Below are 27257 nucleotides of genomic sequence, written 5' to 3'. Positions count from 1 at the left end.
TTGATATTCATTTATTGGTAATTAGCGATAGCATAATTCATTAATTTGCAGTTTTTCTACAGTAATATACATGCATGTTTAGTATAATTCTTTTTCAGTATCATTTTGTAATACACTTTAGACCATTCATATCGCTTATGACATTTAGTACGGGCAAAAGCCCGCGAAGCGGGCGTTGACAGTTCATACATATGGAAATTTAGACATAAAATTACATAAGAATACCACATAGGGATACGTCTCAAAAAAAATTGCCACGTGACATATATTTTCGCGATGCTATTTACGACCTTGAACAAATCAAAAACACTTTGACATATGCTAAATCACATGTAAATACATACCTCAGGAAAAATTATATAAATGACATCATAATTGTGTAGCGAATCGCACTTAATATTCTCGCATGATTTGTTTTTCTTCGCAACCGTTCCAGAATTAAGTCATTACTCAATTATCTCCCCTGAATATTCATCTTCAGCCGAAGACTGGTTCACTGCATATAGTGACAGTCTTTACCAAACATAATTTACGTGAACATAACCCGTCTTAAATATGTTGCCGAATCTCAAATTTCTGTCGAATTTATTTGCTTTGATCTTTTCGATATCTTATTGTTATTATTATCCTGACAAATCACAAACGCTTGTTAAAAAATTATTTGTTTTAAACATTATAGTTGGCATCTCTATTCTTCCAGTATTCTCGCGGTATTCCAATAACGACACCCTACTGTTTATTTGTCAGAATTCGAGACGCATTTTCCATTTGCTCTCAGAAAGAAGTTTTACGTGTGATCATGAGCAATATTCTGGTAAGTTGTCGTTGTTATCCATCAGAAACACATTTATTCATAAAGTTTAAAGACATTGCGATCTTACTTTTTTGTCTTTTAGCTTTAATTTTTAACGTATTTACACCTCGTCTGCTCGCACTTTACAGATATCCCGAAAGGTTACATATCACTATAATATGTTTAGGCCTAAAACCACAAAATCCGATACCGTTGGATTTTCGTACGACAATCTTACGTAAAAAATCTTTCAGATTCGAAATCAACAAAAAACAAGACATTTATAAATTGTCTGCATTATTGATCAAATTCTAAGATATTTGTTGGTTTTCCGTTTTTAGAAGCTGTTCTGCCATGGCAAGAACTGGGCATCACACAAGCCATTCTATCCAGCAAAACTGACAGTTTTGGTTTACAGAAATCAACAAAAGAGGGATTCCTGAACTATCAAAATTTCCAAGCTATTCACACAGTTATTATCTGTGGTGATCTTTATTGGTTCTGTTGGTTTACTTGGATGGAACATGTGTGAACTTTTATAGAACTTTAAAAAGTCTATATCTGTCTATCTATAAACAAAAATCAGCTATGGTATAATAAGATCAGATGTGCAAACAATGTCAAAGGGTTGTTAAATTAACAATTTGAAGGCAATTATGCTGAAAAAATATGAAAGTTCCCATGCAAATTTAGTCTGTATATCGACAAGTGTCTGCCAATAAATGTCAAACTAGTAATACAAAACTTACCACAAGTATGTAAAAGCACTAAGTACCTGTTGTGATCATTTTTAGTAAGATAGTGTAATTCTAAACAGTAGCAAATAGCTTGTTTAGTAAATGCATAATGCAATTAATATGATTTCCTTTCTATTGTGTAATTAAATTGGTTGTTACTTGTTAATCCGTGATAAATGTTTTATGGCTAGTACAAAACCAGCATTGTTAATTTTGTAAAAGGTAATAAAATAACACCACTTTGTAATTTCATATACGTAAAAATTCTTGTACTGTATGTTGATGACAGTGTTTTAGTATTACTTATTTTGTAACTATTATTTTATGTGCAAATAAATGATGTGAAGTGTTTTGTATCTCCACGCAATACCACATACCTTTTTATATATGTACTGTGTTATGTGTTATTTGAATGTTTAAATAAAAAAAATGGATGATATAACATGATGCATTCTAATATTTGCATTCAAATTGTAACTATAGAGCTAAGTGTTTAGACTGTGATTTAAGAATTGCTACAAAATGGCTAGTTTTTTAGTGGCGACAAAATTTAAACTTTTCAACAATAGTTTGCAAAAGAAAATTAGAAACCTGCAAGATACCTGTATTTATTAAATATTTTAATTGCGAAACAAGTATGTTGTTATGCTACTACACATAATTATACATTGATAATAAATAAGAAGACAATTAGCGGTGTTAACGTTTCCCAACAGTAGAAGTCAATCTTCTGATGAAGTCAGTGGTATACAGACGAAAGCTCCATGTATGGCTTTCAATACGTAGTGTGTGTTATTTGACAGTCTAAAACTTATTGGATTCAAAAAAATCCTGTCAAATTTGTCAATCAAAATTGATTTGACACATCACATGATTTTGATTATGTTAAATCAGTGTACTGTATGCTAAATGCAACTGCTTTAGCAAGCTGTCAAGTTGAATTGAGACATTTGATGAAACCAACTGTTTCCTGGGTAGGACCAGTACTTAGTGTCTATATGACGTACCATGACGTCGAAAGTCTACAAGACCTACTAGGTAGAACGGGAAATGTACTTCAACGTACAATTTTCACCGACCCTTGAGTGTTAGCCAATCAGAAGACACCTTACATCTTTTTCTTTTAGAGATATTTGACATTGAACATTATTATTATTATTATTTATACCAAATTATGCGACTATCGACCGCTTACTCATAGATATTGTGCGTATTTATTAAACATTATTATTATTATTATTTATACCAAATTATGCGACTATCGACCGCTAACTCATAGATATTGTGCGTATTTATTGACCTGGCGTGGCGGAATTAACCTCTGACTTATGCAAGTTATGGTTATCACAAAATACGACCAACGGGGAGGTTATTATACATTATTTATCCCGTTAATGTTTCGTAACTGTTTGGTTACCGTTGGGAATTTCCTACACAGTAATGCGCTGGACGGTCGTGATACTCCGCCCCGCATGATCAATAAATACTCGCAATATGCTGAATAATTTTAATTTTAAAAAGGTAACAATTGAATCTTCTTCAAATTTGTATATAATCTATTTCAATGCATTAAATACTTGAAACTTTTATGTGTTTTTTTTTTGCCATTCTGATATTTTTATTCATTTTGTCCTCAATTAAAAAAGAGATTTTAAACATTTATTATGAATAAATCTGAAGGAAAAGCGGCTCCAGAGACAAATGTTTTGATTGGCTGTTCAGAAAATGTGTACGTCGAAGTACAAACATGTATGTCGAAGTACAAATTTTACTTTGACGTACAAATATATACTTCGAAGTATATTTTATATTCGTATGTCGACGTACAATTATTGTACTCTGACGTACATTTCTCTTTTTACCTTGTAGGTCTTCTGGACTTTCAACCCAAATGGTACGCCATAGTATGTTTTTACTTTTTAGGGTTATCTTAAGAATGCTCCCACTTAAGGGATCAATACAGAGACCTCCCAGTGACTAAGCCAGTTAGCAGACACCCCATCCACTATACCACAGCCACCGAACCAGCTTTGAATTCCTGTGAATAGAATACAAAAAAATATATAAAATGCTAGATCTTTAAGCTAAGAACATGTAACTCGTTTTAAGATTGATTTTTTTTTTGGATGCGTTACTTAATTATTGCAACAATTATAATATTTTGAACACAATCATGTCCATATATTTATTAAAAATACATGGTTATCAAAAAAAACTTAAAAAGCTTTTGCCCGTAAATTAGGTAGCACCTATAATCATATTATTACAATTAGTCGAAAATGTACCAAAAGCATACCAACATGCAGTCAGAGACGTACATTATCTACGTCTCTGATGCAGTGAACATAACTTCATTCATTTGATCAATATGTGAAATTATGTGCTAATTAAGTTATTGCACCAGTAGAGCTACGAGTAGAAGAAGTAAAGAAATTTATTTTGATATGTCAGAGCTTTGTTTATACATCTTTATAAAAATAACAAGAATAAACGATATACAAATGCTCATCTGATGGTTACCAAATGCGGACTTTTAGCTAGTTTCTTTTCTTTTCTGTAGTTAGCTGTCAACTGTGTAACTCTAGATAGAGGGCGCAGCTCATTTCCGGTTAAACAATCAACATCGATTTGTGCGGTTGACGGACATGTAAGTTTAAATAGTGCGATTAAGTCCGAAATAAACATGCTTGATGCATAAAAATCATGTGGCATATGCTTATTAGCACATTCTAATAGGGTGTGAGCTTTTTATCCGATTTATTATGACTTAATCTGATATTCTAATGTTCCACTATGTCGTGTTTCTTGCACAGAAATTCGAAAAAAAAAATCGCATTCTTTCACTATTCTGTCAAGGTCACAATATACTAAAAGATTTCCTTATCAAATTCAATGTAAAAGCAATAATTTTAACATAAAAATAAAGTCAACCTTTTGTCCATATTGTGGCATTTTTTACCCTAACACCGTTTTTGAATGTTAATTTTTCTTTGGGTGGTCATGTATTGTCCCTTTTAGTTTAGCTTGATTGGTCATTGTCTGCATGGGTACTACTTAAATGTACCACTGGTACACTTAAGTATACTTAAATGTACCCCAGGTGCGGAAAATGTACAACACTTACCGGCCAATTAAGGCTGTACCCGAGGATTAATCCCGCCCAAAATCCGATGTCGTAAAAAGCGCTACGGAATATCCTCCAATTACCTTGAGTTGAGCTGCTAAGGAAACATATAAAAGAATTTCTGAATAAATTCAAACAATGCCGCAATAAATGTTGTACCTTTAAAGGTTTATTTCATTCCCGTTAAATCCATGTCATAATTATTTATTTACAGCGTGTGTAACCACTCAAAGCCAATGGTTCCATACACACCCGCAAATTACATACACTATGGGCGTTGTTTACCTTGAGTCTAGATGTCACATCCGAAAAGCGAGAGTACTCGATTGCAATCGGCATGAGGTCAACAAAACTTCGAAAATTCGATTCACTGAACACATTTAAAGAAACCGAAAGATTAATTTAACTTTTTTTTAACTTCTATTTACAATTTAACAAGTTTCTGTTTTATCGGTTGATCTTTTTTTTAGGGCAAAATTTACACGAAAAAGTGCTCGAGAATTGGAAAAAAAAACAACGTTGGCAATTTGTTCAAATAAAATCGGCATATATGCTACTTTTAAAAGATTTGATAAAATTATCATCCAATGGGGACAGGGTTTATTCACTGAACGTGCGTATATCGTCATGTCACATATTTTCGCAATACTTGCACACAGATTGTTCCATGGAATATTTTCTGGGAATCTCCAAAAAGTTCAAGAATATTCTTTAAAATCAATCCAATACATGAAAGTAATGTGTTTACCCTGGTGCAGTGGTAGGCAACTTCATTGCAAGTTTAATGAAGTGTACCGAAAAAATGCACCAGTTGAAGTAAGATTTTGAAATGAAATTAAACTGTTTTTCCTTATTTTGTTTGTGTCTGTAATTATTTTCTAGCGTAGTAATATTAGTAAAACAAAATACGCGGAGCGCATGCGTGTGACGTCATCACGAGAGCCTCCTTATTAATTTTAACAAAGTGATCGAAATAAGGTTATGCTCGAAATAAGGGAATCGTACGATACCAAAAAATATTCTCTTTGACCAGTCTTGGCATTAGTTTTTTTAAGGCACTAGTCCAGCCGGGCTACCAACTTGGAAATTTCACTTGCCCGAATCAATTTTAACTAGCCCGAAATAAAAGTTATAACTCTGTTACGTTTGTATCTATGTTTGCATTTAAGCAACATAGAACAATAAATATTAAACAAATAAACACTTGATTCTGTTTTATTCACAGTTAATGTCTGACAAAAAATTTAACACAAGGTCTCCAGACATCTCCATTCCTTCATGATCATTGTCTGAGTCACCGACATCCAGGTCTGACATGTCAGTTATGCTCTTAAAGGCGGTCTGAAATATAAAAAAAAGTTATACGATGATATGAATTTTCCACTCAAATATCTGAATAAGTAAATGCAATGTCAAACTAGCAATAATACCTGTGAATAAAAAGTAGAACAAGAAGGTAACTTTTCTGCCCTAACTTCTGTGTCTTATAAAACGACTTGTGCAGCAGTAGTTCAATTGCCTAGGCCAGCATCTAAAATGCAGTATGATAACATAGTGTTTTTCCCAGGAGGGCAAAGGGGCATGGCGCATAACTTTCAAAAAGGGCATTTTAGCGCGCAGTTTAGGCAAAAAAGGGCAGAAACGTTCCGTTAATACCTGAATTAGGGAGAAACATTTAATCCAATTTGAGGCAGTTGTTGGTAAAACATAAAAATATAAAGAAGCACACTTAAAGGTAATTGATTTTTAACTTACTTTAATTATTATTATTATATTTACCTTGCAATGTCTGACATTTAAGTTCAATGCAGTTTCAATAAACTGTACAGCACGACAAACATAATAAAGCAATATATGCATATGAATCTGATTATACACAGATCCACTAACATATAAATGAAACCATGTTTGTCGTATCCCATTTCTAACGATAATCTTGTCAGATGTTTAACATTGCGAGTAAACTGATCGCTTACCATATGCAAACGCTCGTTTCCGTGACATACATCCACTGAGTAGATTACAAATATGTTGTTGCTATTTAAAACATTTTTATGCATCGTTGATTATCACAGACATTTCATTAATTCCTTCTAAATGTATAACCTCCATCGTAATTTGATTGTTTATGACGTTATTTGCCATTTTTGCCAAGTCACAGTTTAATTCTGTATAGTCCGCCATGTTGTTAAAATGTCAAATGATGTAAGCGACAGGTACGCATAGCAACGTAAAATCGTATAATAAGTCCGCCTAATACGCGATTCGCATTTTGTTTAATTAGAATACGTCTCAGTTATTATTTCAATTATTGGAATAACATAGCCTCTGGCATTATCAATTGATACTGACATGGGGCTATTCATGCATGACTAATTCACAACCGCGCGAATCTTCGCTGCCTTGGGGCCATAATCTGATACAAGTCGGCTTAGAAGTTTGGTCAAGGGGCAATTAAGATGTTATCAATAAGGGCAGAAAACAGCGGGTGCTCATGAAAGGGCAGGGCGGCGGCCTTTGAAAAGGGCAGGGTGGCGCTAAATGGCTTTGAAAGGGGCAGCGTGGCGCTACAAAAAAGGGCATGGCGCCGCGCCATGCTAAACGGCCTGGAAAAAACACTATAACACATTTGAATTTAATGTCAGGATTCGTTCCTTGACAGATTAACTTTATCTGTTAAAAACTATACTTGTAAGTTAGGGCATGATATTTAATTGCATGTTGTTTGCTTACATTAGGTATGAAATGCACTTACCAGCCAGCCAGTCAGCAATGCTAGCTCAGAATCAAATTCCCCAATACTTGGAGACATCAAAACGAAGCCATGACTGATTATTCTTCCATAACGGTTGCAATTTTCGTTTCATTGACTGTTCATAATTTTTGTTGCAACCTTCATTCTCTTTTTGCAGTTGATATGTGTGCGTTGCGCCGTCAAAATAACGCATAAAAGACATTACAATAAATGTATCGCCGCATGTTCTCCACCCAGTAGTAATAATAGTTATAGCGTCTTGCAAGATTGACTTACAACACTGTTCGATAAGAGTCTAATCAATGAGCGCTCAATGGAAATAACAAATGCAGTTTTGAATAAGCGTCTAAATGAATCTATTGCGGACATGTTACTAAGTTAGGACACGAAAAAATGCACTCGACCGATCGGGCTACCGGCTTGGAATTTTTACTCGACCGACACAAAAATCACTCGACTCGGTCGACGGTCCAGTGGGTAACGTCCAAGACTGTTTGACAAAGAATTTCATCAACATGCTTTTTGTGAAGGAGTTTAAATAATATAGAGGACATTTAACAGAATATTGACATAAGTATGAACATAGCTAATTTGAAAAATGGCAAACAACGACCAATTTAGTGTACGTTTAAGTATGCAGTGTTTTTTTCCGTTATAAATCAGGTCCGGTATTCAGCCCCATTCCCCATCAGCCATGAAAAAAGTATATATTTTTCCCAAATGGAACCTAAAAATTCCCAAAAGAAGGTTTCAAATTTTTTGTTGTTGAGATTTCAACATATTGTTAATCTCTCATCCAGCCATATAAGTTGAATTAGTTCAATATTTTTTTTTCTGAACCCGGGGTACATTTAAAGTGATATTATGGGCATTTTTCACTGTTGAATTGAGCTGAAAAGAGTTAACAGGTCAAAAGAGTAAGTTAAATTGTGTTTACTGACCAATTATCTGCAACTCATCTTGCTACCAGTTGTTTATAAAAATATATTTTATATTCGATATTTTACGTGACTCGCCCAGTTCTGTAAGTGAAATGATCCGTAAAACAAAATTGTGTCTTTGTGTCCTATAAACGAATCTGCACTAAAACTAAATTTAGGTTCACATTGTACATGAGTGATTAGTTGTCAAACGAAAGTAAGGTTGATATTCAAATCCATTATTTTTGTATTTCCGGGATATTGTTTTAGTATGTTGATGCTGCATTTACAAATATAAGTGTATATGAAGTGAAAACACCAAAAATAAACAACGGTTGCGATAGACACCTATAAACTGTTAGATGCCCATAATATCACTTTAAGTTAAAACTTATTAGAACCCGGGATACATTTAAGTAGTATCCGAGTCAACAATGACCAATCGAGCTGTAGTTTAAATATTAGTAGTGTCCTTAGATTACTGGTAAGAATGGCCCAGAGGTTTAATTCATCATTGAAAATTTTTCCGGATATCTGGATTTCAGCCGACCAGGGTCGATTTTGATATCAATATAAATCCAATTACGGTAGATGTTTAATGCCGGGGGGGGGAATAGTTCGATTGAAAGCACATCAATTGTGAAAGAAATTAATATATTTATAAATAAAGCTTCATCATCTTTCTGGAAATTTGCGAAAATGCCCGATTTCTGTATTTATTTATTTCTGATGGCACGGACATGATCCAAGGGGGGTAGGGGAGTAGGGGAAATTTGTTTAAAAGGGCGATCAATTGAGAACGAAATTTATATATTTGTTTAAGCTTAATTGTCTTTCCGCTCGGTACCGATTTTGCCCAGTATTTTATTTATTTATTTCTGATTGGCTAGCCAGAAATTGCAACTAGAAATACTATAAAATAGTACAATTAGAGTGGGCTCATGACGGGGGGATATTGCCCTTTATCTCCGTTGGGGACCTGTGTTCCCAGACCCCCGGCCTAATTTTACGGATTTTAAATTTTGGACAATTGACACCCTGATTCAATTAAACATGAATGAACAAAGATCTTACATACTATTTAAAGTAACATTATCAACAACATATGCAGCATTTTAAGTATATGGAATTCAAGACATCAAATAAAAGAAATATCAGTTATTTACAAGCATTGTCTGATTTTTTCATGAAAACAATTAATTAAACTATACAAATTTAAATATTGTTAGAGTCTGAGTTTTACAACATTAAATTACTAAGCATCCATTCATACTGGCAGTGATAGATGTTTTCTGTCAGATTTGACAAGTAGGTCATGCAGGTTTGTTTATTAAGAAAATCCAGAGGGCGCCAATGAAATACTACAAGTTAACTCGACCTGCAAGCTAACCGGGTTTAAGTACATGTATACTTATTTTGAGCGTTGGCTCAAAACAATGTGTCGTGAGTCTGTGATACCACTGTGGCGTGACTGTGCCTCGTCTTCAAAATCAATGTGAAAGCAACACTTGATCTACTTATCATGGCTATTCAGTGCTTGACAATTTCAGCAGCATCTGCAAGCTACGATGAGATCATGATCGTGCTAATCAGCTGTTTGTGTATAGGATGCTACATTCGAATTTGAGATACATGTTTTTTTGCCAGAATTTTGGCCTTCATTGTACAACACATACGGAAAAAATTATTCGAAGCTCTGAATAACACATATTAACAAAAAAAAATAATTTACTTTACATTTACTGTTTGGTAGAAATTCCTCTACAAAATGGCAGACAGTGATGAGGAATATGAAAGGAGGAAAGTGAGAGACAAGTTCAGACGAGAAAGAAATGACTATGAGCATAGAAGAGATGACAGAAGAAGAGATTGGGACCATGAAAGGTAATGCCAGTTTCATTCCATTTTGGTTTAAGATAACCAAAAGCGCAATTTATGTTTATACTGCCATATGGTAAAATTTGTAATAAAGTAATTACCACTTTGTAAATAAGTAATTACCACACAAATATGGAACTTTTTAAAGGGGGTTCTTCCCTTGCTTGAATGTGAAAAATATTAATTTTGTATATCTTTGTGTTTTTTGTCAGTTTCTTTACACTTTTTTCTAACTTCTAACTAATTCAATCCATTTTAGACAATTTATAAAAAAAATCTCAGTGATAAAAACAAAATGTAATTGGATAATGTTAGTAAGAGAGAATATGAATAAACAGATGATTACATTATGATTTGTTCTTCCATAAAGAGTAACAGAACGTTACGAGAGTCGAGGCTGGCGTGGTCGTGACACCAGTGCCGGTCGCAGAGACCCATATGGGCGTGATTATGACCGCGCTAGGCGGGAACGCTACAGTAGCCCACCACGGAGGGACTTCAGTCCGCCCCATAAACGCATGAGACGAGAGTGGTGAGTCTCAGGGTCCACAACCCTCCTTTTTTGTGTGCTTGCATGTTTCTGTCCATAGAAAAAATGGTTGCCACGAGTTGAGGAAGTGTTCATTTTGAGGCTATAGCCCAGGGTTATCCAAATGGGGGACATGGGTGATGTCAATTAGTTTTTCTTTGGCTTCATGTCTTACAGTCTGTGCCTTATGGATTGTGAAAAATAGCGGGATGAACCATGCAATTGGTAAAAAAGAAACATTATTAATATGAGTATAAATAAAAGTATTCCAATTGTTTTATTTATAAGTGCATGTTTAACTGCAATTTAAAATTAATGTTATAAAGTGTTACAGAATTATGCCATAAACCAATTATTAAGTTTATTGGAAAAGTTCTGCATCATTTAGGAGAAATTTTGGTCTGATTTGGGGGGGGGATGTTACTTTTTGCCATTAAGGAAGCAGCCTGTAAGAGGCTGAAATTTTGGGCAAAAACTGGATGTCTTTGTCCTAGGGTGTCTTATATTGCCCTCTGATCAGATCAAAGCAAAATTAATTCTGCTGTAAATTGCAAAATTTACTGCTGAGCCGTTTCACCTTCTTTCACCCTGCATGGTGAGATCTCTGGATTTTTTATTTGATTTCTGATTCAAATGTTCTTGGTTCTTCCAGGGATGACATGGGTCCCTATGAAGCGCCTCATTACGGAGGTGGAGGCCCAATGCATGGTCGCGGACATCCTCCTAACTGGGGACCGGGGCCCAATATGGGACCACCGCCAGAGGCATTTGGGGGACCTGGACAAACCATGTAAGAAAACGAAAAGGACATCAGTTTCATTTGTAACAGTAATTCATTATCAACAGTCGCTATATTATTTTGTTTCAATGGACAGTTTGACAGATATCCATGATGATTCAAGTTTATTTTGTTACCAAGGTTGTATAATTAAGTAATTATTGCCAGTAATTTTGTATAAATTTTAAGGCTTTATATAATGATTCCATGAATGTTGTATGTATCTTGGTTTCATCTCCTTGCACCAGCCTCTCTACTTATCTTTCTTTGTTTAATAAAACTGGGTACGTGAACAGAGTGTCATATGGAAAATATACATACTTTTTTAGTGTTTTTTCAATGGATGAAAATTGTGGTTGCTATGGTTACATTTATAATAATATTAAAAAAATCTGAATCCTGAGATAAGTAAAAAAAGAAGGTAGTTGAATGAAACTTGGTATGTGAACAGAAGGGCATTGGGTGAATATGCATGCTATTTCCTTTTTTTTTGGTCAAAAATTGTGTTTGCTATGCTTACAGAACTAAATAAACTTAGAATGTGGATCTGCGATAAGTCAAAAGAACTTTGCTAGTTTGATTAAACTTGGTATTTTGAGTGAAATTAGAATATGCAGATTATATCAGTCAAAATTATAGATACAGAAATATTTGTAAAAATTAAAATCTGCATCCTGCCTTAACTAAACATTATTTAAGTACGGTTAATAGAACTTGTGAAGAATCCTGTTGTTAACCTGACAACATTAACCCAGTAGAGGACTGCTGTTTTGTCTGTTACAAAGCTTGTGTTAAATATGCTCAGTTCTAAAATGGGTATTTATTTGAAGGTCGCTTGCTATTCTTTAAAAAAGTAATTTATAAGAATTTTTCAGTGGAAAATTAAACAACATCATAGAGTTATGCCGCAGGACATGGTATTCTTTTATCATTTCCTTGCAGGCCGGACCCGGAGTTCCCCACACAGCCCCCAATGATGTCCTTCAAGATGTTCCTGGGCCAGCAGGAGGACACGATCAGCGACCAGGACGCCGTGAAGAAGTACAATGAGTACAAGGAGGAGTTCAGGATCAAACAGATCAACGAGTTCTTCCTGCAGCACAAGGAAGAGGAGTGGTAAGGACTTGTTGGAGATACTCTGTGTTATTGTAGCCGTTCAAAAAGAAAATATATGCATGCTTAAATACTGCTCATTAAAAATTAGAAGCAATTATATTTTCGTAAAATCTGAAACAAAATGTAGTATGTCTGGGTATGTCCATGAAAAATAAATATCTATGAAAAGTTCTATACTTTAATTTATATGAGCATTTTGGCTAACTAGACCCTTGGTTTTTTCATAGCATGATGAAGAAAATATAGACAAGGTGAATGCTGATATTGAAACTAGCATTTAAAAAAAGCATATTAACTGGATTTTCATACATCTGAAAAAGAGGCATGTGTTTTATTGTGATCAACATTAGCATCTGGCTAGGCAAGCCTTATTCTAATGAATTGTATTGCTTTGTGTCAGGAATGTAACTAGAATGCTAAAATAATCATGAGCAAGCCCGCTTCAAGAATCACAAAGCTTGAACCAAGGCTGCTTGTTATTACATTTCACTATTTATGTTGAAAAGTGTTGTTATAGGAGAATGTGAGAGACATTTGAACATTAATAAAAGTTTTGTGACAAGTGCTCGATAACTTGTGCTTGTCAAAATACTGTCTGACAAAATAAGTGGATTTTTTGTGATTATCTATCAGTGAACTCTACCTGTTAGTGTTATTGGTTAAAAGTGGATAATAATCAGAATTAGTTTATTGCCAAAATAATTCTTTTTCACATATTTATGTTGTTTTGTTCATTGTTCATTTTGAAATATTGGGTCGCTTTGTAAATTTTTTGTATAAAAACATTATTTTCATGGAAATCACAATTTACATAATTTTGTCCGCATAATGAAAAGTTTAAATTGTTTGGGGCTTAAAACTATGTTAAAGACCCTATGCATGAAAAATCATTGGATGTATAATGAAGATAATGTTCAATGCTCTTTTCAAAATGAACAAATTACTTAATTAACCATGTTTTCCCCCTATACAGTGGTGTAACAGCGCTGGATATCTCGAGATCTCGTCTTTGACTGGATTTCGCTGCTAAAGAATGGAATATTCCGCGATATCAATTTTAGGGCAACTGCGCACAATGCAGTTTTAATACATATCAAAGTTTAGGTTCATGTTAGGCATATACATGTTTGTGTGCGCGTGTAAACATACTCGCGTTAAATGAGGAGCATTTGTGCTGCAAATGCCGGATATAGTAGGTCCAGGTAATCTGGTTTACATGTTTTGAGTTTCTTTTTGAGTACTGTATCAATAGTTGTTATGAAAAAATGATATTGAAGTGAGTTGCATTAGTAGTTCTCTTAATACTTGCTCTAAATATTGTCATAACAAATGCCAACTGTTGTTTTTGTACTTTCTGCCCGTGATAATAAATATATTATGTGAAGACAATCAACAAAAGTCAAATAAGACCCCTACTTCATGTAGATCGGTCTCAATAAAGCTATTGATTTTATGTTGGCATACAAACAAGACATTTTTGCTCGTCTTAAAACAATATTTTAAGCTTCTGCAAAATTTATCAAGTATTTGCAGAAGTCATAACATAACGTTGCTATGTTCCGGCAGGTTTAAGTCCAAGTACCATCCCGAGGAGTTCGAAAAGCGTCAGGAGGAGGTGCGATGTGCACTGAAGCGTCGCTGCGACGTCTTCTTTGACCTGATGAAGAGAGGCTACATGGACAGCATCTCATGTGACACAGAGCAGCACGAAGGGATTGTCAAGCTTCTTGACGCAGGTTAATAAAGCGTATACATTTTTAGGTGTCAATTTTGACCTTTTTATTTATGTTAATGTATGTAAAACGCCAGTGTTTTTATGAGGTACATCAATCATCTTTCGACGCTCTCGCTTGTTTTAGGCTTCTAATATATTCTTCAAGGCATGATATATAAGATTATTTCACATTTTAGAAAATTTTACATCATGCATTTCCCAATTTAAACTAGGTACTTTTGTCCCCAAACTGCTGTAATATGTATCCCAAAATGATTTGAAAAAAGGTCCAGTAATAGCAACAAAGGATGCCAGTTTTGCAAGCGTATTAATTTCAATATGCAAGCTTGTAAATTACCAGGGATCGTTGAATGAGTAAGACTTCTGAGGCAACTCAATGTCTGCTTAAAAAGAAGTATTAATTAAGAGGATAGGTAATCATAGCCACAATTTAAGCTAATGATATTTTATACTTCAATTTTAGCCTTGCTCAAGGAAAGGTTGGGCTTAACACATGTGCTTTAATAGTCATCCCAGATTAGCCTGTGCAGTCTGCGCAGGCAATCAGGGATGACACTTTCTGCCCAAATTGGATTTTTCGTTCAGAAAAGACTTCCTTAAAACAAAAAAACATCATAAAAGCGGAAAGTGTTGTACCTGATAAGCCTGTGCAAACTGCACAGGCTCATCTGGGACTGCACTTAATGCCTATGCATTAAGCCCTGTTTTTGTGCACAGCTGTTATCCTAATGGAGGGAGGTCAGGACGAGGACCTGAAGGTGCTGGAAGAGCCAGAGGAGGAAATGGACACCACACGCAGCAGGAACAACTCGGAGACTGTGGAGAAAATGTATGCAATTGTACTGAATATGTGGGGTGAATTGCAGTAAAATGGTTAAATGCATGGATCAGTTGATAAGGGGAATAATTAATGAATAAATTAAATTAACTGTTCAAGAATGAGTGAATGATGCATGAATGAACTAATGATTAATGACTGAATCAATGAATAATTAAGGGTTTAATGAATAAGTCATTGTGAATGAATCAATGAAGAAATCAGGAATGGGTAAAATAATTAAAAAAAATAAATAAATAGAATAAAACATATGAATAAATGTATCCATTAAATTGATCATTTGCATAAAAATAATTATCTGGAGAAACATTTAACTTGTTTGTCTAATGTATATTGTTGTCGAAATTTTAAGTTCATTTTTCTAAAAAAAATATTGACATCTTTTAGGAGTCCAGAGAAGAAAAAGGACGGTGATGCTGGTCCCGACGTAAGCTTGCTTCACATGAACATACATCATACATACATTATGAATAATAAAGTTGAATGTTGAGAAATACATTTTTATTTCAATTTGAAATATACATTAAAATAACTGTTGAAAAAAAATTAAGTCGTTTTCATCACATATTGATTTCTGTTGGTTTTCTTTTCAGTATAGTATTGTTAGCTTACCTGCGCACAACGTTCTCATGGTGAGCTTTTGTGATCGCCTTTTGTCCATCGTGCGTTGTCCATTGTGGGTCTTCTGTCGTGCATCGTCAACATTTACTTCGTTAACACTCTGGAAGCCACATTTATTGTCAAATTTTCATGAAACATTGTCAGAACACGTGACCCAATAATATCTTGGATTAGTATGAAAATAGTTCCGGTAGGTTGAAAAAAATGGCTGCATGGGCGCATGTCAGTTTTCGTTATATGGCTTTAGTTAAAACTTGTTAACACTCGAGAAGTCACAATTATTGCCCAATCTTCATAAAACTTAGTCAGATCATTAGTTCTAATGATATCTTGAATGAGTACGAAAATGGTTCTGGTCCATTGAAAAGCATGGCCGCCTTGGGGCGTGGCTTTCTTCCTTATATTTAAAACATTGATAATACTTTAGAATAGAAGTCACATTAATATTTAAATCTTAATGAAACTTGGTCAGATATTTGGCCTAATTATAGCTGCCCTGAGATCCAGCGGGCGGGACATTTTTATGCCCCTAAAGGGTGGCATATAGTTTTTTAACTGTCGGTCAGTCCGTCCGTCAGACTGTCTGAAAACTTTAACATTGGTCATAACTTTTGCAATATTGAAGATAGCAACCAACTTGATATTTGGTATGCATGTGTATCTCATGGAGCTGCACATTTTGAGTGGTTAAAGGTCAAAGTCATCCTTCAAGGTCAAAGGTCAAATATGTGGCTTCAAAGTGGCACAGAAGGGGGCATTGTGTTTCAGACTAACACATCTCTTGTTTCTTGTATGGCTAAAGTGAAACCTTGTAAACACTCTAGAAGTTACACTCTTAGTGCAATCTAAATCAAAATTGTTCAAAAGATTTCTCAGTTGAGTTCCAAAATACTTCAGATATGTTGAAAAACACCACGGCCACCTGAGGGGGGGGGGATCTCCATAAATGGCTTTAGTGAAAACTAACTTGTTGAACTTGATGCTATATTAGCCACATTAATTGGCCAATCTTCTATAAACTTGGTCAGAACATTGAAATCTCTGCTGAGATTGCAACTGGTTCATGTGAGCTCAAAAACTAGGTCAACAGGTCAAATTTATGAAACATGTTTAGAGACTAAGTATAAGTCATCTTTCTGAATCAGCTTGCACTTTTTCAGAAAAGTCTAGGTCCTTTTGGTCTCAGGTGAGCTTTAAGGCCCATCTTAGGTAAATTTCTTAAATATAGTTTCCAGTACTGGAATATAACTTTCTATTGTCTGTATGTCCACTTTTCATACTAGAGTTAAGGCCAGGCTACACATCTTAGTGTTGTAAGTTCAGTTCTTATTGTACAGTAGTTTTGATGAATGCTGCTATTTATGTCCTCAGAAGCCCATGGAGATAACGATCAATGCAGAGCAGAAGGAGCTGGCAAAGAAAGCCCAGGAGTTTTCCAAGAAACAGCAGGAAATACAGAATGGTGACAGTGAGGTAGGAGTAGAACACTGTCAAGGCTCAAGTTCTTCTAGTCTATCTTTTCAGTGCCAAATTGTGTTCACAAATGTGTTCCTTGAAAATCAAAGGGGCCTCCATTTAGAGGATCATGGGTTCTATCATTGGCCAGGCCTTATAGTCCTTCACCTTGGTTTAGCCTTGCATATTGAAAGCCTAAGGTCTGCATTAGATTACAAACAGACTTTCCCCAAAAATGTGTATTTGGTTGATTTATTAAAATCTCACACATGTGGCTATAAATACACTTGACATACTTGTGATCTTATAACTGAATATTTTTTAACCAATACTGTATTACATTAATGGTTCTTTTAGTAATCAAGGATGTTCTTCCAAGTTCCACATGTACAAACTGATTCTGTGTTTTCACGCCTTGTTGTTTTTTGCAAAAATTGAAGTGAACTCTTTCAGTTGCAATTGACTCAGTTAAGCCCCAGATTTCTGACCCATAATTTAAAATTGGTAAAACAAGCTGATCAAACAACTCTAATTTGGTATGTATTTTAATTGTTGGCTAATTTACTAAATATGAGTTAAGCTTAACATATTTATGCCTAGTGGACTCTCCCATCCTTCTAAATTGAATCAATTTATTTCTAAAATTAGGGATGTCTAGTATATTTATTTCTGTATTTAGAATATTTCATACAGAAATTCCTTACAGCAAACAGCGCAGACCCAGATGAGACACCACATCATGCGTCTCATCTGGGTCTACGCTGTTTGCCAAGGCCTTTTTTCTAGACGCTAGGCATAAATGGGTTAAAAACAGCCTTTGAGGCCTGGCCTGCAAGTGTTTTAAAAGTATTTGCAAAAGATCTTCCTTTAGTGAATACAATTCCTTAGTATGTAAACGATTTAACAATTTCTAATGCTTGTTTTTTGTACAAAGATTCCTGGTTGTCTATGCTTTCAAAAACATCTTTTGTCACAAATTTTTTTATGTATTAATGTTGACATCTTACATTTATGTGCTTCTTTAATACACTTAATTTTGGATATATGCTCGAGTTTAATAGGGACTTAAATGAAGTACATTTCATTTGCAAAATTGTCAGATTTGTAGCCATGAGCTAATTAGGTGAATGACAGAATAATGGTACTGCGGTGAAGGTATTATCCTTGTTAAACTTTGAGTTGTTGATGATAAAATAGTTGTGTTTGTTAACCAATCTTGCTAAGTCTGATCAATTTTTAGCTCGGCTGTTTTTGGAGAAAACCCGAGGTATTGTCATAGCCTTCTCGTCGTGTTGTGTCCGTCGTCGTGTCGTGTCCGCCGTCCGCGTCGTGCTAAAACCTTAACATTTGGCTCTAAAATCAAAATGCTTCCACCTACAACTTTGAAACTTCATATGTAGCTGCACCTTGATGAGTTCTACATGCCACACCCATATTTGGGCCACTAGGTCAAAGGTCAAGGTGACTGTGACCTCTAAACAAATAAATAAATAATAATTTCTGACAAGCTTTCATTTATAAAAAATGCAATCGCATCCGAGCGTTGGCACCCGTTATGCGGTGTACAATGATTATGATTTCAACTCCCTACTGGCAGTGTGCATGATAAGTGACCATGTTGGCTATGTACAATGCTTACAACTCCCTATGCTTACAACTCTCTTCGTGATACAGGATGAGGATGAGAAGCCCAAGAAGAAGAAGCGTCACCGAGGCCACAAGCAGGAGTACAACTATGAGAGTGGGTCAGAGTCTGACAGCAGCTCTGGATCCAGCTCAGACAGTGACTCGGAACCTGCACCGCCTGGTAGGAAGTTTAGTAGTTTGTAAATATCTCTTGATATGATAGGGATACTTAATATGGGAATGTTATAAATTATTAACTCATTCATTTGGAAAGAATTATGTGTGGCTAAAAAATTACCATGATACATGTACATTTCTTTTGTTATGCCCCCCTTCGAAGAAGAGGGGGTATATTGCTTTGCTCATGTCAGTCGGTCGGTAGGTCGGTCGGTCGGTAGGTCGGTCGGTCGGTAGGTCGGTCGGTCCGTCCACCAGGTGGTTGTCGTATGATAACTCAAGAACGCATACGCCTAGGATCATGAAACTTCATAGGTAGATTGATCATGACTCGCAGATAACCCCTATTGATTTTGAGGTCACTAGGTCAAAGGTCAAGGTCACGGTGACCCGAAATAGTAAAATGGTTTTCGGATAATAACTCAAGAACGCATACGCTTAGGATCATGAAACTTCATGGGTAGATTGATCATGACTCGCAGATGACCCCTATTGATTTTGAGGTCACTAGGTCAAAGGTCAAGGTCACGGTGACCCGAAATAGTAAAATGGTTTCCGGATGATAATTCAAGAACGCATACGCCTAGGATCATGAAACTTCATGGGTAGATTGATCATGACTCGCAGATGACCCCTATCAATTTTGAGGTCACTAGGTCAAAGGTCAAGGTCACGGTGACCCGAAATAGTAAAATGGTTTCCGGATGATAACTCAAGAACGCATACGCCTAGGATCATGAAACTTCATGGGTAGATTGATCATGACTCGCAGATGACCCCTATCAATTTTGAGGTCACTAGGTCAAAGGTCAAGGTCACGGTGACCCGAAATAGTTAAAATGGTTTCCGGATGATAACTCAAGAACGCATACGCCTAGGATCATGAAACTTCATAGGTAGATTGATCATGACTTGCAGATGACCCCTATTGTTTTTGAGGTCACTAGGTCAAAGGTAAAGGTCACGGTGACCTGAAATAGTAAAATGGTTTTCGGATGATAACTCAAGAACGCTTTTGCCTAGGATCATGAAACTTCATAGGTAGATTGATCATGACTCGCAGATGACCCCTATTGATTTTCAGGTCACAAGGTCAAAGGTCAAGGTCACGGTGACCCGAAACTGTAAAATGATTTTCAGATGATAACTCAAGAACACTTTTGCCTAGGATCATGACACTTCATAGGTACATTTATCGTGACTCGCAGATGACCCCTATTGATTTTCAGGTCACTAGGTGAAAGGTCAAGGTCACAGTGACAAAAATCGTGCTCACACAATGGCTGCCACTACAATGGACAGCCCAAATGGGGGGCATGCATGTTTTACAAACAGCCCTTGTTTGCTAATAGCTATGTGTAGCTGTGATACTTGTTTATACAGAAGTATCTTATTTATCCTGGCACATTACTCCTGTCCCTACATCTTTTCCACCAGCTTTTCCTAATGGACTATTGATTTTTCCAACTGTACCTAGTGAACAAGTAATTCTGCCAAATTTTATAAACTAACACATTTTTATGTGCTTCATATTGGATTTTATGTGTTGAAACTTTATGTGCATACAAATGTGTTTTTTCCATAATTTCTTTAACAAATCCCTCAAAATGTGTAACATTATCATCAAACTATTTGTATTGTCAGTTCAGAAGAATATATATAATCAAATCAGGGAAAGTTCTTTAGGTCTTTGCTGTTCTATCTTCTTAATTGCTTAATGTAAGCTTTATCAAAAGATTTTAAGTGAAATACTATAAATATGTGTATGTACCTGCATTTCTGAAGTTCTTCCTGTAGTTTAGGTTAAGAGGAAATCATTCACATAACTTTAATAGAATTCAATACTAATAGAAATATAATTGAAATAACATGAGTCTTAAATAGCGTCATTGATTCTGTGTCTTAATGTATAATTGTCCCCTACCGGTGAAACTTATGGTTTGTGCTCTGTGTGTGGGTCAGTCAGTCAGTCAGTCAGTCAGTCAGTCAGTCAGTCAGTCAGTCAGTCAGTCAGTCAGTCAGTCAGTCAGTCATTCAGTCTGTGACACTTTTCTGGATCCTGCAATAACTTTAAAAGTTCTTCATATTTTTTCATGAAACTTGAAACATGGAAAGATGGCAATATGGAGATTATGCACGCGAATTCATTTTGTTCATACGTCAAAAATTCTGGTTGCTATGACAACAAATAAAAAAAAAAATCTGACAATGGTGGAGTTTCACCGGTAGGGGACCATAGAGCTTGACAATAGCCTAACATGAGTCTTAAATAGGGTCATTGATTCCTTGTCATGTCTTAATGTATAATTGTGTTCAGGCATGGAGAAGAACAGTAAGCACTCCGGCAGTGAATCTGGTGCTCTAGACTCGGACAGTGAGAAGGACAAACCTACAAAGAAGGACAAAGAAAAGCCAAAAAAGAAAGATGGTATTACCTTACTTTCGCTCTCTATATTCAGTAGGGGCCATTTTTTCACAATTTTCATAAGTTTGCAACTAATTTTTATGCCCCCAATAGGGTGGCATATAGCAGTTGAACTGTACGTCTGTCTGTCTGTCCATCCGAAAACTTTAACATTGGCCATAATTTTTGCAATATTGAAGATGGCAACTTGATATTGGGCATGCATGTGTATCTCATGAAGCTGCACATTTTGAGTGGTGAAAGGTCAACGTCAAAAGTTAAAAAATACAATCCAAGCGAAGTAATAAGCTTCAAAATGGAGATAATTTCTAAACCTGCCAAATGATATATTGACATATTATTTCAAAGCGGCGCAATAGGGGGCATTGTGTTTCTGACAAACACATCTCTTGTTTAATTTTAAAAAGTTTGCAACTCATTTTTTCACTATGGCTGCTTAAAAAAATCAAAGTACTGACAGTACTGGTGTGACGATGCTTTTGAAGAGGATTGATATAAAAGCATCTATTTAAATTTATCTACATCACCACAATTGTGTTTGTGGGTACGAAAATTTTGGGTAAGAAAATACTGGGTAGGAAAATTTTGGGTACAAAAATTATGCCAAAAAGAATTGGGTACGAAAAAAAATTTGGTTCCGATAACAAATCTGGGTAGGAAAAAAAAATAGGGTACGAAAAAAATGTGGGTATAAGCAAAAATTTGGGTACAAACAAAATTGGGTACGAACAAAATTGGGTACGAAAGATGTGGGGTACGAAAACAAAATTGGGGGTACTGGGAAGTAGTACCCTTGGGGAACTTGATCCATTCAGCGAAACTGGGAGGCGGGTTACATTCTCGAGTATTTTCTGTACCACTTATCTTAAAAAAACGTTATGTTGCAGTAAAACGTTTGTAGGTTATAACATTACGTTTCAGCATATAATGACATGCTCTTTAATTTCACATGTATATCATACCAAACTTTATATTTCGTTGTTTCCTTTCCGAGGTTAATGATGCTATGTGTATGAACATGATTTCACATGCCCATGTGCATGAACATATACTTTTTTTCTTTTGATTATTGTTTTTTTCTTTAATTCAATAAGCTTAGGCATGTTTGTTCGTTAAGTACGGTAATAATTTCAAGATGATCCCCGAAAGTAGGTATGAGCACATAGTTGTAAGAGCACTTGAAGATGTGAGTTCGCCCATGAACACATGGTAAGGTTAACTAAATCTCCGCGATATGACCTAATATGTGTTTAAAACAGCAAACAATATCCAACAAACGAATGAATTATCAAACATAGTATCCACTGATGTGGCTCTTTAATTTCTGTTTGAAAAGTTTATTAAATATGCAAAATGAGAAAGCCCGCATAAGAGCGAGTTTCACAGATGTCAAACGGCTATTATGCTGTTTATATACCATAGTCGCTACAACCTTTACAAATGGCAGGTTCGAAATAATTCGTTTTCTTTACACTCATGATCACATTGAAAGTTAATTATACATGTTTTATTTCGCAATTTATTTACTGAATCACGACAAATGTCAAATACAATACAGAAAATGCATAGTTGTTTCATTAATTTATAAACATATAATGGATTGAATATAACTGATTTGAAATTAACGTTTTCAAACTGTTATTAAATCTTTTCCCAGAATATGCTGTCCTATTTATAGCTGAGCTTCCTATACCTTTATCAATGATAATCAGCGAGGTATGCCGATTAGAAAAATCGAGCTATCTCAATCGGACTGGCTCAGTCTTTTACATAGGTCGCCATTGTGAAGAATTTTTTCATGGTATGATAACTTAGACGAGCTGCTTCGCAGCATCGTCAAAAAGAGGAAAAAAGCGCTTCAAAGGAACATTTAAGAACAATTGTTATTCACTGTTACATGTAAGCAAACAGGCTTTTCCTGTCATTTATTGAAGATTTTAAAGAATAGTGCAACTTTGTTATTTAGTCAAAGACATTGTGTGCAATTTCTTAAGTGTGTATTTTGTATCTTGTACTAAGCAACATAAAGGGCAACTTATAGCTGAGAAGAATTTAAAATTAAGAAACATCATGAATTGATGTACTTGTAAGTTGATGATTTCTGAGTTTCCATAACATGCTTTTATATTGGCCACTACAGATATCTTAAGGGTGATTTAGGAAATGAAATCACCAGTCCTGTATGTCATGAAGTTCAAATATTTTGCTTCGACCAAAAGGTTCACATTTGTGTTTTAAAGAATATTTCCAAATAGACCTAAAAACTCCTCCATAATGTAGTTGAAATGATTATGCAATATAATATAGTGTTAAGATTTGCTATTAGATAATCTTTGAAAGCTAGCAGTACCACTTATATACAATGATGTACCTAATTACTATTAATTTAAGCTGAAAGCAGGCTAAAGATTTTCCACAATCATTGAAATCTGCACACAAAATAGCCAGGTGTACATGTTAGACTCTCTATTTTAAAACTTTTATTTAGCCAAAGTAAACCAAAAGTACCATGCCATTAGGGCTGTCACGATTCACCGGTATACCGGTATATCGCGGTGCATGTCGTGAAAAAAATCGCACCGCGGTACGGCGTTGCCGCACCGGTTTTTTAATATTATTATATTAGCACAGATATAAATACATTACATAATTATTTTGATATAGATATCGTTTTGAAAAGTGTAGAAGCGATTTAAAAGGGCTAAATAAATAATATTCAGGTCAAGCAAGCGCTTCCACTGGTGGATGTTTAACTTTCATGATTAAAATGCGGCGATGTATGGGTCCGTAACCTTTTTTGGAATTTGGGACAGATTTCCTTTGCAAATAAGTTCATAATTATCCAAAAGATGTTTATTCTATTTCTTATTTTCTTTCTTTAGTATATCGATCGTTCAAAGCATGGCACTTCCAAATCATGTTATCTTAAGATTCTGAATAAGTCGAGAAAGAGTCAAAACACTACGGATTTTCAATACTGGACCTGCTGACTCCGCATTTTAAACATGCCCTTGAAGCGTTCGATTTACACAGATCGTAGTCACAGCTAATGTAAACAACATGGCGGACATTTTAGAAAAAGACGCGAATAACAATAACAATAACAATGACTACTTCTATCAAGTTTATTACAGTTTCTTTTACAGTTTCTTGTCATACTATGATACCAATGTTTTCTGATTATTGAGTTTAATAAAGTTTGTAAAACTTGTTATTCTGCTGTTTTCTTTACAGATACATATTCTGTAAAATATCGCGGTACGTACCGCGATACAGTGTTGCCGTACCACGATATACCGCGGTACGCTCACGGCGTATCGTGACAGCCCTACATGCCATGTAGAAACTCTCTTGTTTGTCCATTATATGGAGTTACCGTAAAAAGTTGTGTATAAGGCGCACTTTTTACCCCCAAATTTCATTTTAAAAACTTGATGCGCGTTATGCACAACTACAGCCATGCCAAGACATTTTTTTCCTGTCAGTTACCCAGTTGCGGTAATTTGCATCATTCTGTTCCCCGGTGTTTTAACTGTAACTATGTTAATAATAGTGTTATATTTACAATCTGAATAAAATGGACAAACATTATAAAGTTAACATAAATATTTTCTATCTTTTTCAGGTACGTACAGAGCATTAATTAAAATAAATTTGAAGAAAAGAATGAAAAACAAGGAAGCCATTTTTATTTAAATGTTATTGTTTTCCCTCAATATTATACCCCACTGTACTAGGGTTACAAAATTTATTTGGGGGCACTTGTCGATTTACAATAGTATGTCGGCAAGGTCTTTCCTGATATATTTATGATTATTTTTCTTGCTTTTCAAATGTGTTAATTAAATTGATGTTGTGTTTGTTTACACGTTTTCATACGTCTTGTCAAGATTGAGGATGTGATTATCGAGCAATTTGCGTCACCTGTCAAGTTTTGTGTAGCTGGGCTATTATCAAAACATGCGAACTGGCAACCGGCTTTACACCTCCAGTGTTTGTTTATCGCCGGTAATGTCGTAATGGTGTTGAGAAGTTTGAGTCGTTAAAGTCTCCTGTCAATTATAGACACTCCAAAAGAAAGCATGATATGGGCAATGTAAATTAACCGCGCGGTTGTGAATTAGTCATGCATGAATAACCACATGACAATACCAATCGATAATATCAGTTTCTTAGCTATAACTAATCCATCCGTCATGTGTACTCCTCCACGATAAGATCGTGGACAGTTACTTCGGAGACATATGATGAAAACCTTGATGGTATCCTCGTGGAAAGTGTGCATTTCATGCATAATATATTTAAATCCAAACATTTATTTTTACGCATAATATGATTTAAAAAAAACCACACAAACTAGTTGTATCGTTATCGTCTTTAAAATAATTACTAATTGAAGCAATAAAACACGTAAGATCGGCAATGTAAATATAACGATTTTCAGTTAGCCTGCGGTACGGATTTTTTCCCTCGATTTTTTTGCTTCAAAAACTTTTTTTTCCCGATTTTTTAGCTTAAAAAAAGTAGATGCGCGTTATACATAAATGCGCGTTATACACAGCGTTTTACGGTATTTGGGGAAAAACAAAGTTGTTGACAATTAGACATGTTTTCAAAAAATGTGTGCACTATGTCTTATAATAATACCCATGGTGGAATTATCCCTGGCTTGTAAGATATTTTCTTCAATTACAGATAGTGAAAAGAAGGCTGATGCGAAGGCGGAGGGAGAGGAGGGTGAGTCTGGTTCCATCGACAGCAAGTCACATGACGGCAAAGAGCAGCCCAGACGCAACCTGCACAAGACCTGCTCCATATTCCTCCGTAATCTAGCCCCGTCTATCACCAAACAGGAAGTTGAGGCGGTAAGGCGAGATAATTATTGTTATATTTGGCTCTGATGTCTTATGGATATTAGAGGTAGTTTGCTCCTACCTTTTGAAGATAGTAAAAAGGAACTGTCCAAATATGTAATGCTGATATATTCCACATGACCTGAGTTATGTCCTCCATTTGAGAGAAAAAAACAACATGTTTATACCACTGGCTGGCTGGTATTTAACAATTGCCATGTCAGTTACTATGTCCTTCCATCTATTAAACTGTCCACCTGTACCAGGTGTGCCTTAGATGACATGTTGCATATGACATAAAGGCTGCCTTCATCAAAGCTTTGATACTTGCAAAGATGTTATATTTAAACACTCTCATCACAGCCACATAGCCTGACCATATTTTGACTTTTATATTGACCTTCTTTTGGACTTTGAATAATTTAGAAGATCAAAATTTATGGTCAGGTGTTCACGCCTCATTGTTTACATAGAGGTGGTCATGTTCACGCCTCATTGCTTTACATAGAGGTGGTCATGTTCACGCCTCATTGCTTTACATAGAGGTGGTCAGGTGTTCACGCCTCATTGCTTTACATAGAGGTGGTCATAACTCTCTTGTTTAATCATCAGGTGTGCAAGCGTTATCCAGGGTTTATCCGAGTTGCCCTTCAGGACCCGCAGCCCGAGAGACGCTTCCTACGACGGGGCTGGGTCACCTTCGACAGGAACGTCAATATCAAGGAGATATGCTGGAATCTCAATAATATCAGGGTAAGCTAGATTTGTGTAAAAAAGCATCATGCACATACAAATGTTTTGAATGAAATCAGCTAATGGTTAGCTTTTCTGGGAACACTCAAATCATGTTGAAATATGTAAATATTGCATTTGTTTAAAAATATTGGGAGTTTTTGT

General features: G+C 35.4%; 1 protein-coding gene across 3 annotated transcripts in view; it reads left to right on the top strand.

The window, feature by feature from the left end:
- Nucleotides 1–4104: 4104 nt before the first annotated feature.
- The window catches only part of LOC127871708 (serrate RNA effector molecule homolog), a 33002-nt gene continuing 9849 nt past the window's right edge, over nt 4105–27257 (top strand). For 2 of the 3 annotated variants that reach the window (XM_052414847.1, XM_052414846.1), the window contains exons 1-13: nt 4105–4177; nt 10083–10213; nt 10578–10739; nt 11389–11526; nt 12457–12630; nt 14197–14366; nt 15083–15194; nt 15591–15630; nt 17196–17297; nt 18954–19086; nt 21400–21510; nt 26203–26372; nt 26973–27113. In XM_052414847.1, the coding sequence (XP_052270807.1) occupies nt 10098–10213; nt 10578–10739; nt 11389–11526; nt 12457–12630; nt 14197–14366; nt 15083–15194; nt 15591–15630; nt 17196–17297; nt 18954–19086; nt 21400–21510; nt 26203–26372; nt 26973–27113 (1569 nt within the window). In that variant the 5' untranslated portion in view covers nt 4105–4177; nt 10083–10097. Of the gene's footprint in view, nt 4178–10082; nt 10214–10577; nt 10740–11388; nt 11527–12456; nt 12631–12668; nt 13833–14196; nt 14367–15082; nt 15195–15590; nt 15631–17195; nt 17298–18953; nt 19087–21399; nt 21511–26202; nt 26373–26972; nt 27114–27257 lie in introns of those variants that run through there. The other variant, XM_052414848.1, reaches the window with a different exon arrangement.

Source organism: Dreissena polymorpha, chromosome 3 (assembly GCF_020536995.1).
Source record: "Dreissena polymorpha isolate Duluth1 chromosome 3, UMN_Dpol_1.0, whole genome shotgun sequence".
NCBI lineage: Eukaryota > Metazoa > Mollusca > Bivalvia > Myida > Dreissenidae > Dreissena > Dreissena polymorpha.
This window is presented reverse-complemented; position numbering and strand designations above follow the sequence as displayed.